The sequence below is a fragment of the Myotis davidii genome, unplaced genomic scaffold, assembly GCF_000327345.1.
Source record: "Myotis davidii unplaced genomic scaffold, ASM32734v1 scaffold9, whole genome shotgun sequence".
NCBI classification, from domain to species: Eukaryota; Metazoa; Chordata; class Mammalia; order Chiroptera; family Vespertilionidae; genus Myotis; species Myotis davidii.
The window spans coordinates 1185594-1197028 of NW_006299435.1; the positions used below are offsets into that span (position 1 = coordinate 1185594).

At 41.2% G+C, this 11435-nt stretch overlaps 1 protein-coding gene across 2 annotated transcripts in view; it reads right to left on the bottom strand.

The window, feature by feature from the left end:
• OSBPL11 (oxysterol binding protein like 11) overlaps positions 1-11429 on the bottom strand; it is a 99538-nt gene extending 88109 nt beyond the window's left edge. For both annotated transcript variants that reach the window (XM_006775007.2, XM_015571322.1), the window contains exon 1: positions 10877-11429. In XM_006775007.2, the coding sequence (XP_006775070.1) occupies positions 10877-11100 (224 nt within the window). In that variant the 5' untranslated portion in view covers positions 11101-11429. The remainder of the gene's footprint in view (positions 1-10876) is intronic.
• Positions 11430-11435: the final 6 nt, after the last annotated feature.

An 11435-nucleotide genomic window follows, 5' to 3' on the forward strand; every position in this document is an offset into this window, starting at 1 on the left:
AATAAGAATTCTAGAAACATCATTATGGAGGACATGATTAGGTTTCTGACAGTCCCTGTTATGAGAGGGCATATGGCCTCTCTGAATCTATCTGCTAGAGTACATTTTAAAAATCCCTTTTAAGATAGTCAGAGCTCAATTTCCTCCTGCATTTTCTCTATGTCAAAAAATATATCCTGCCCAGCTGGTGCTGCTCATGGTTGAGCATCGATCCATGAACCAGGAGGTCACAGTTCGATTCCCGGTCAGGGCACCTGCTCCAGTTTTGGGCTCCATCCCTGGTGGGAATTGTGCAGAAGGCAACCAGTCAATGATACTTTCTTATCATTGATGTTTCTATTTTTCCCTTCCCCTCTCTCTGAAATCAATAAAAACATTTTTTTAAAAAAAATGGAAGCACAGGATCTAACTGTTTGACAAAATATAGAAAGAAATGGTTAGAACAAGGCTATAAATTTGACCCCAAAAGAAACATATCAGTAGGTCAAAAATGTCTGACCACTCCTCCAATTGCATACAACATCACATATTACAATATGAACATGACTTAACTCATTCCAACACTTACAAAATGGTTTTATGGAGAACACAATACTACTGAAAGCCACCTCCAAAGATAGCTTCCCTGGTATACTATTAATGCTTCACAAGCACAACCCTGGAAAACTCATTCACACCTGTATGGGGAATTTCACCTTGCCCTTGGGATTCTTTGAGGTCTGACAAATGGACTTATTTAGTTGCCCCCTTCTCAAGGATAACTATGTGTTAGGAAAGATTTGTATGATTTCTCATTGGGTGGAGGCATTCCCTTGTGGCAGAGCCACAGCCTCAGCAGTAAGTAAAATGCTCTTAGAGAAGAGCTTTCCAACTTGGGGAATCCCATAGAGCTCCACTTCATAGGAAAAATCACATAATCTGTTTGTAAGATCTGGCTGATTTAACATTTCCATGGTGTTTATCATTCCCAGTCCTCTGGTCTTGTAGAACAAACTAACCAGGTAATCGAAACTCAACTGGCAAAGCCCTAACCAGTTTCTCAGTGGTTAGAGCATTGGCCCTCAGACTGAAGGGTCGAGATTCAATTCTGGTCAAGAACACATACCTCATACCTCAGTTGCAGGCTCAATATCCAGCCCTGGTCTGGGCGAGTGCAAGGAGGCAACCAATTGATGTGTCTCCCTCACACAGATGTTTCTCTGTCTCTCCCCACTCCCTTCCACTATCTCTTAAAAAAAAAAAATCAATGGCAACAAACTCAATTGGCAAAACCCATAGTCTTTTAATCTGCCTTGGCCTAAGGCTCAACCTAAGATCTACTCCCTTTGAAATTATTATCAGCAGACCCATGAGATGAAATCAAGTGATGTATAAGTCTGCACTACTGAAAGGAGACCGGAGTCACTGTTAAGGAATGGTAGCCCAATGTCTAAAGATGTTAAAATGAATGAATCTAAGACCACCTCTACCAAGGAACTTCTGATTTGAGGACTATGACTTAACTTTGCTCCAAACAAGCTTTACTGTCAAATGTGGCCATAAGCTCTCTTACTGTACACTCAGGAGATACTTTCCCTTCTACCTAGGACATGACAAACCGGTGTGAGCCTTCCAGAGATGAAGGATCAATGTAGCTTTGTTAAAGATGGACCAACTCTATAGTTACTAATGGTTGACCATTGATGTTTTCTAAGGAAAGACCTTGATCAAAATGAGAAAATGTGAAAGAAAACCCACAAAATGAAATTGATATTGTCAAGAGAACAATCTAAAATAGAGCCTGGAGGCCTCTGGGAAGCTGAGCTAACTCACCCTCCTCCTCACGTGAAACAATTTAAACTGGGTTAAACCAAATGGCAACATACAGGTACAGTTCCTGGAACTGGCTCTGCAGTATTGAACTTTCTATTAAAATATAAATTTTCACCTAGCAACAGACATAAGCAATTAATTATGCATAGCATAGTGGAAGTGTGATTGCCAGCCCAATCACAACTCTTTCAGAGTAATTTATGTAATCCCTTTGAAAGCCCCTGCCCCTTTTCTGTTTTTGTAGACGCTTGTCTCTTTCTTTCCCTCTCAGAACAGTTGGGTTTCTCCCCAAGTCTGACGCTCCTGAATTCGCAGATCACATTCTCATTTCATTCCATTCCCTTCCCTCCCCCACTCCCTCTCTTCCTCCTTCTACCTCTTTGCTGTCCTTTTTCTTGTTTTCCCTCTTGTTCATCTGGTTTTCTCTCCTTTCTATCCCTCAGACTAGGGCAGCCATGGGCAAACTACGGCCCGCAGGCCGGATACAACTAAAAAAAAAAAAAAGACCATACCCTTTTATGTAATGATGTTTACTTTGAATTTATATTAGTTCACACCAACACTCCATCCATGCTTTTGTTCCAGCCCCCTGGTCCAGTTTAAGAAACCATTGTGGCCCTCGAGTCAAAAAGTTTGCCCACCCCTGGACTAGGGTTTCCAGCTACAGCCAGTAGCAGCCACAGACTTCAGTTTATCCCCTCCGGGGACCTTCTAGCCAGCCTCAAGAATAGCAATGGAAGTAAACCAGCCAAAACTCAAGTTCAGGGAGACACCAATCATACTTTGTTATAACACCTAATAAACCAAAAGGAAAATCCCTTCTTTCACCAGCAAACTAAATTGCTCTATAAACTGTCCTAAAACCCAGAAATGGTAATGCCAAAGCAATAATGTAATTATTTAATCAGGCTATTTTGTTTTAAGTTTAATCTGAATAAGTATGGACACAAAACATTTTATTAAGCAAAATCAGTGCAGGAGACGTTTCAGTACAGGGAAGATGTTCCTTCAAAGGGAACAAAAGTGTTCCCTCTCTTCAAGGTAGTATGATTTACATCAAGAATATTTTCTTGATGTAAGCCTGGCCAGCGTGGCTGTGATTGAGCATCGACCCATGAACCAGGAAGTTGGGTTCGAATTCCCAATTCCTGGTCAGGGGACGTGCCTGGGTTTTAGGTTCAATCCCCAGTCAGGGGAGCATGCAGGAGGCAGCCGACCAATGATTCTCTCTCATCATTGATGCTTTTATCCCTGTCTCCCTCTCCCTTCCTCTCTCGGATATCAATAAAAACTTCTTAAAAAAAATAAGAATATTTTCCACTGTTTTCAAAAGCAAAAACAAGAGTTTAAAAAGCATGGCTCAGCCCTAACTGGTTTGGCTCAGCGGGTCCTGGTTTGATTCCCAGTCAGGGCACATGCCTGGGTTGTGGGTTCGATCCCCAGTGTGGGAAGTGCAGAAGGCAGCCAATTAGTGATTCTCATAATTGATGTTTCTATCTCTCTCCTCTCCCTCTCCCTTTCTCCCTCTTTGAAAATCAATAGAAACATTTTAATAAAAATAAATAAAAAGACCTAATTTCCCACAAATTTATTTGATGAACAATTTTCTCTGGCACCTAAACTATGTGATTTTTTTGAAAAGGACTAAAAAGACTAATCTGCATAGTCTAACGTTAACCTGTTTGTATAGTTCTGATACAGTATAACTTCTATGGAAAATATTGACTCAAATGGACTGTATTGAGACCTGTTAAGCAAAAATATACGGATATTAAGAAATTAAAGAATATCATAATACACCAAATCTTATTCCTCAAGGCTTGGTATAACTCTCACTAGATATCTGGAACAATGTTTTATAGTTTTCAGTTATATGTCTACAAGTAGTCCTTCTCTTGTTTTTACTAGCATCTATAGCAGATTCCAGATAAAGAAAACAAAAATTAGGGTACAGAAAAATAGATTCAATTTTTCTTTAACTTCTACAGAGAAAAAAAGCAAACATTTATGACTTTTTCTTTAAATCATCCTCAAAAAAAGTGGCAAAAACTAGAAGACAGTAAACATTAGGTTATAATTAGGAGATCTCCTTTCCTATTGGTAAATAAGTACCTTTTCTTGTAATAGGGTATTTAGAGTGGAAGACATAATGTTTGACCACAAAAATTCTTTCTATACTATACATTTGTAGACTTTTACCCATTTACTGAAACATGCAACTATCTGCTAATGAAGAAAAAAGATCTGCCTGTTTGTGAATGGTGGTGAGCCAAAATAGAGCCTAAATAAGAAAAAGCAGGCCCATCGTATACCCCAATTTGCTTTTCAGTTCCTCCTCTGGGTAGTTCTCTTCTGTCCACTTTGACAAAAAAGTGGCAGGTCTGCAGATCTGTAAATTTTCCTGACAGCTGACATGCAGAATATAAAAATGGAAACATGCACATTTTATAAACTTTGAACATTTACTTTGAAAAAGGAAGAAAGAAGTCAGAATTAAATTTTCTTTCCTCTTAAATGGTGATCAAAGACCACATCATAATGTTAGGGTCGCCGAAGGAGGAACGCAAGAGGCCAAAGGGGCCCTCCTGTGGCGACCCTAACACATAATGAGCATCAATTACTCTGGAAAGACAAAAATTTAAGGCTAACCTACTAAATTCTCTTCTCAGCTTTGGTTTAAAAAACTATCATCATGATAAATTTTGCAATTGAAGCTGAGGTTCTTCTCTTTTCTGATTCTTTTTCATGATCTTCCCCAAATAAGCCGTGGGGTCCCTACTCTCATTGCTCTAAATATACACATTAATTTAGGCTTCAGAGGGCTTCACACATGATAGAGACTCAAAAATACTTGCTGCATGAGTTAGAACACTAGTAAATGATAAAACTACCATGGCCTAAACTAATTATTTGTCAATAATTATTCATTCCTTTAGAGAGCTTATGTACTTTTAATACCTAGGAATAAAAGTTCTACTCACTGGCTATGTAACTTTGGCCAACTCATTTGACTTCCATTTTTATTTTCTTCAACTGTAAAATGGGAATAACAATGCCTTAAAGAACTTTTGTGAGGTTTAAATGTGATAACAGAAGTGAAAATATTCTAATATTATGAAGGCAATTATCCACATTTCTAATGCCTTATATGTCTAAGGTACGGATGAGTATGCCACTTACCCATTACAGCAAGTTAAGCTCAACATACCTAAAACCGAATGCATCACACGACTCCCAAATCATTTTCTCCTGTAGACTTTCCAAAGTTTCAAATCTGGATGAGTGAAGTCAATTTTAATTCTTTGTCTCACTACCACTCTCCACCCAATCCATCACCAAGGTCTAACAATCTTCCTTTAATGCAGTGATTTTCAACCTTTTTCATCTCATGGCACTCAAATTACTAAAATTCTGCAGAACGCCAAAAAATATATTACATCTTTTGCCAATCTGACACACACACACAATTAGATATAATTTCGATTCACTCACACCAGACGGCTATTGTTGTGTAGGCTGCTGCTATTTTTTCACTTGACAATCTAAGGGAAAAGAGGTAAATTAGATATAATTTCGATTCACACACACCAGACGGCTATTGTTGTGTGGGCTGCTGCTATTTTTTCACTTGACAATCTAAAGGAAAAGAGGTCAGCACCCATGACTAAATACCAGGTATTGCATGTTCTTAAAAATTCTTGCGGCACACCAGTTGAAAATCACTGTTCAACAGTTTCCTTCTTTTCCAGCATTATTAACACCTTGCAACTGATCTCCTAATACTCCTCTTATTCTCCAACAATCAAATTCAGTTCCAAACTTCCGGCTTTAGAAACAAATTTCCAACTGCCTAGTTGCCAAATCTCTCTCAATAGATGACGATCCAGAGTACCTTTATATTAACATCTGAAATAGGCACCTTCTTGCATGGCTCTCAGTGATTGCAGCCTGCTGTTTTTCACACCCTTTGTGTGGGCTGAACCTCATCACTTGGTTCTAATGAACACTGAAAAGTGATGCGACTTCACTTCCACGCTTAGGTTACAAAACACTATGACTTCCATCTTGCTAGTGCTTTCTTGCCTTCTTCTCACTTCCTCTCTCTCTCTGAGGAATCAGGCTGCCAAGTAGTAAACTGCTCTATGAGGTGGCCCATGTGGTCAGGAACCAAAGGAGGCCACCAACAGTCAGCCATGAGGAACTACGGTCTTTGTCCAAAAGGCAAAGATAATTGAATTGTGCCAAGACCCACAAGAGTGAGCCAGGAAGTGGCTCCTTCCTAGTTGAGCCTCAAGATGACTGCAGCCTTGTGAAAGACCCAAAGCCAGAGAACCCAGCTAAGCTGCACTGACATTCCTGACCCACAGACACTGAGATAAAAAATGGTGCCCTAGCGGGTTTGGCTCAGTGAATAGTCGACCTGCAGACTGAAAGGTCCCAGGTTCAATTCCAGTCAAGGGCACATGCCTGGGTTGCTGGCTGCAGGAGGCAGCCAATCAATGATTCTCTTCCGTCACTGATGTTTCTATCTCTCTCTCCCTCTCCCTTCCTCTCTGAAATTAATAAAAATATATTTTTTAAAAATGGTGCTTTTCCAATACACTAAATTTGGGAATACATGATTGCGGGAAGCCACCCATTGTCTTCACTAGCAGAGAGGTGCAGACAAGGAGCCGGAATGCTGGTGACCCTTGAGCCCTGGCAAAGGTCAGGACTATGCACCCACTGTTTAGTCCAATGGTAGTTGAAGAAACTTCCCCCCACATAGTCATGTAAATCCTTACTGATAAGACAGTCTGCCTGTTACTGGAACTTGCCTGCCTAAGGGCTATAAGTGTATCCCAAACTGAATAAAAGGATGGCCAGGCCTGAGCCAAAGCGGAGTGCTTCCTCTTGGGATGGGCTCCCGCCTGGCCCCCCAATTTCCAAATTATTATTTCTTGTCTCGTCTCTTTCATTTGCGTGCGGCCCCTTCTCCAGAACCCGAACCCTGAACCATGCAGGACATGGGGGTCATCACACATCGTAGCAGAGTAATAGATAACACACTACCTAACAGGTTTTAAAATAAGTTCCAGATAGATTAAAAATTAAATGTAAAATGACCAAATCATTTTAAAACTATATGAAAACAAGTATTTATAAAAATAACTTTCTATACTAGAAGTGAAAGGAAAAAGAGTAAGAGTTCTGACTTATAAGTTTTCTCTGTGCCTGAAAATATGTAATAAATCAAAATACAAAGACTAGAAAAATCTTTGCAGCAAGTTTAGCAAAGAACTTAACCATACAAAATTAAAATATATTCTATGCAGTTATATAGTTATTATATAAAGGTTTAATATAAATTTTTCTGGAACTATAATGAAGAAATCAGTAAAAAAACAGTGTTTCCAGGGAAGGAAACTCAGTGGCTAAGACAAGTATGTAAGGTAAACACTTAACTCTTTTACCTATTCAGGAAAAAAAAAATTCAACAAAATATTTTTAAGGAGCCTTAACCTGTTTGGCTCAATGGATAGAGCGTCGGATAGAGCGTCGGCCTGAGGACTCAAGGGTCCCTGGTTCGATTCCGGTCAAGGGCATATACCTTGGTTGCGGGCACATACCCAGTGGTGGGTGTGCAGGAGGCAGCTGATCGATGTTTCTAACTCTCTATCCCTCTCCCTTCCTCTCTGTAAAAAATCAATAAAATATATTTTAAAAAATATTTTTAAGGAAATACTGATACTAAAATATTAATATGTAAATTTGAAAAATAACATCGGGTATATTAACAAGAAAAATAACAAAAATAAAAAACGGCAGATATTTCACAAAAGAAAAAATAAGATTAATCATGAAGAAAAATTAACTCAAGCCCTGCCAATATGGCTCAGTGGATTGAGCGTCCTCTCACGCTCCAAAAGGTTGCTGGTTTGATTTCCAGTCAGGACACATGCCAGGGTTTTGCACTTGAGCCCCCGGAGGGGGTGTGCGGGAGGCAGCCAATCTATGTTTCTCTCTCTCCCTCTTCCTTTCTCTCTTAAAAAAAATCAGTAAGAAGATATCTATTTTAAAAAGAAAGAAAAATTAACTCAAAATGGATCAGCGATCTAAATGTAAGTGCTAAAATATATAATTCTTAAATTAAAACGATTGCATAAGTCTTTGCGATCTTGAACTTGGCAATGATTTCTGAGATATGATACCAAGTATAAGCAAAAGAAGAAAAAATGGATTAGGCTTCATAAAATTAAAAGCTTCTGAGCTACAGACAATAACATCAAGAAAGTGGCAAGGGTGGAGTGGGAGAAATCAATGAGGGAAAAAGGGGACATATGTAATACCTTCAACAATAAAGATTTAAAAATAAATAAATAAAGTAAAAAAATAATAAAGTGATTACTGATTAAAAAAAAGAAGAAGAACCTGGAGAGCATTATGCTAAGTGAAATAAGCCAGTCAGAGAAGGATAAATATCACATGATCTCACTCATTTGTGGAATATAACGAACATAAACTGATGAACAAAATTAGATCCAGAGATACAGAAGCATCAAACAGACCGTCCAACCTCAGAGACCCACCAAAGGGCTTGTATGCATGCATATAAGCATAGCCCATGAACACAGACAGTAGGGGGTGAGGGCATGTGCTGAGGGGTGGGAATGGCCAATGGGGCAAAAAGGAGACATATGTAATATTTTAAACAATAAAGAATTTAATTTTTTAAAAAAAAAGTGAAAAGAGCCCTAGCTCAGTGGATAGAGCGTTGGCCAACACACTGAAGGGTCCTGGGTTCGATTGCTATTTTCTTTGAAACTGTTCACCATTGTGTCATAGAGTTCTCTACCTTCTTAAACAGAGTGTGCTTTCCTGGGTGACTTAAGATCATTGTGACCATGATTATTGTACTAGGGAGTAATATAGCTGAGCCTGCATGTTAATTTTTCAAATCTTCCTTGTCCTACACTGTCAAGTGCCATTTCCTCTGTTACATTTCCCATGATAACCTTTTCCATTTGTGATTCCAATGGATTCTAGTTTGAAAATTATATAACTATTAAATAATACCCTAAGTAAGGGATATTAGGGTTCTGAATGAAAGTACAGCATGGCTTTATGAGAATTCTCTGCAGTGCTTCTAAGAAACTTGTTTAACTTTTCCATTCAATTGAGACTGGATATCAAAAAAAGATTTGAGGGTGTCAGAAAATTGACCTCTGGCTATATAGAATACTACCTTACCTTGCTTTCTTTTTTCCCCCCTTAAATTCTCACCTGAGGCTATGTTGCTGTTGTTTTTTTATTGATTTTTAGAAAGAGAGAGATGAGAGTGGAAAAAGAAGGAGGGACTGAGAGAGGGAGAGGTAAAGAGGGAGGAAGAGAGAGGTGGAGGGAGGGAAGGAGAGGGAGGGAAGAGGGGAGGAAGGGAGAAAAATAGCGATGTGATGATCAGTTGCCTCCCTTGCACGCCCCAACTGGGGATTGAACCCGAAACCTAGGTATGTGCCCTGATGGAAACTGAATCTGCAACCATTTGGTGTACAGGACAATGCTCCAATCAACTGAGTCACACCAGCCATGGTTCTTTCTTTCTTAAGTCATATAAAAATATCCCTGCCAAGTAATTAATTTTATATGGTTAGTTTTAAGCCACATACAAAAATGCATCATGCTGATTCCAAAAGTGGGCCTAGACACCTCACAGTAACTATATATATTTTTCCGTCAAATAGTCAATAAAAGTTATAATCTACACTTTTTTTCTGTATGTTAATATAGTTATATATGTCCACATATATGGATACTAGAGGCCCAGTACATGGATTGGTGCACCGGTGGGGTCCCATGGCCTGGCCTGCGGACATGCCCAGAGAGGCCCCGTATTGCGAAAGGATGCAGGCCAGGCCAAGGGATCCCACCCGCAACCGATCAGGGCCTGGGAGGGACCACCGGAGGGCTCCAGGGCATGTCCTGGCCGGCCAGACCCCTGCAGCAAGCTAACCTCCGGGTCAGAGCCTCTGCCCCCTGGTGGTCAGTGCGCGTCATAGCTACCAGTCAAACAGTCGCTTAGGCTTTTATGTATATAGAAGATTATTCGTGATAAAAGTATATCCTTCACAAAATCTTGGCTTTAATCTAAAGTTTCACACAAATTTCACAACTACAAGCATCGCAAGGGCTAAAAAGGGCTAGAGTCAGGCAAAATTTCCTTTTCCTAAAGAATTCAGCCCTTTAGTTCCATTAACATGGGATATCCTAATTTTATCCATTCTTAAGATTCTGGAAGGGTATTTTCCTCTATACTTTACATATCAAAAAAACAAACAACAACAACAAAAAACTGTTGCTTGTCCAGGACTCTCTTCCTGCTCCTTAAGTTTTCCATTTGTATTAAGGAAAATTAACAAATGTAGAATTTCCCACCAAGACAGAGCGCTAGTAAGTGGCCTGGTCAACTCAAACTGAAACTCTAGTATCACTGGTTTAGAGTATCAGAGGCACCAGCTTATGTCCCTCTGCCTTTGTAGTCAAACCATTTATGTACCTCTCCGCTTTTAAGTCACACCCGGAGGGCAAGAATCCTTCTGATTCATTAATTTCATCCAGTCACTCGACAAATACCTTCTGAGCACCTAGTGTTTGCGAGCTTCTGGGGAGAGCTGAGTTCAGCAGACCCTGCCCCGACAGCCAAGCAGAGGAGGCAGGCTTGTAAACAAATTGCAACACGATAAAGAAAGAGAGAGAGAGAGAGAGAGAGAGAGAGAGAGAGAGAGAGAGAGAGAGAAGCGGGTACGGAATTAAATCAGAGGAAAGAGTTACTCTACGGTCGCAGAGGAAGTTCAAGGATACATGTAGGTATTCTCCAATGGGCCTCCATACATACCTGTTGAGCGGACAAATGAATGGATTAAATCTCGCTAAGGAAAGATGTGATCCCGGGTCCAAAGGAAATCAGTTGCTTCGGGAAGTCGGTGGAAAAGCTTTACCTTTCAACAGCGGCAGGAACGCAGGTTCCAGCACCCTCACCTCGCCCCCACCTCCACCCCAGGAGATCACCTTGGAGAAAGGGCCATACCTGTACTGCCAGCTTTTTGCATTGCCTCCGCGGCCGCCGCCGCCGCTGCTGCTGCCGCTGCTGCTGCTGCTGATTCCACCCCCACCGCTGCTGTTGCTGCTGTTCTTGTTCGGGGTCACCGCCGGGGCCGGGGCCGGGGCCGGGCCCTCCAGCTTTCCCTCGCTCTCTGAGACTTTCATGGTTGACACGGGGTCAACCCCCTGCATCTTAACTCCAAAGTCCATTTGCCCTTCTTGGGCGGGGAGAACGACTCTGCCCTGGTGTGGGTGATGGTTCCTAAGATCGGACCTCAGGGGATCCCACGAGCTAAATCAGACGGTGGCCGGAGGGGGACCCACCAGAGGGTCCCGGGGAGGAAGACAAGCGTTCCACTGGAGGGGAACTTTCCAGCGGGCGAGGGGAGCGCGGACAGGAGCCTTTCAACATGGATCTCCTTCCCGGCAGCGCCGCGAAGAACAGTCACCCCGCCAGAGGGCTTGGTGGCATACTCGGAGCAGAGGCAACGCGGGCAAGTCGGGGGCCGGTGCCAAGAGGGCCGGGCGAAGGCCAGAGGACCACG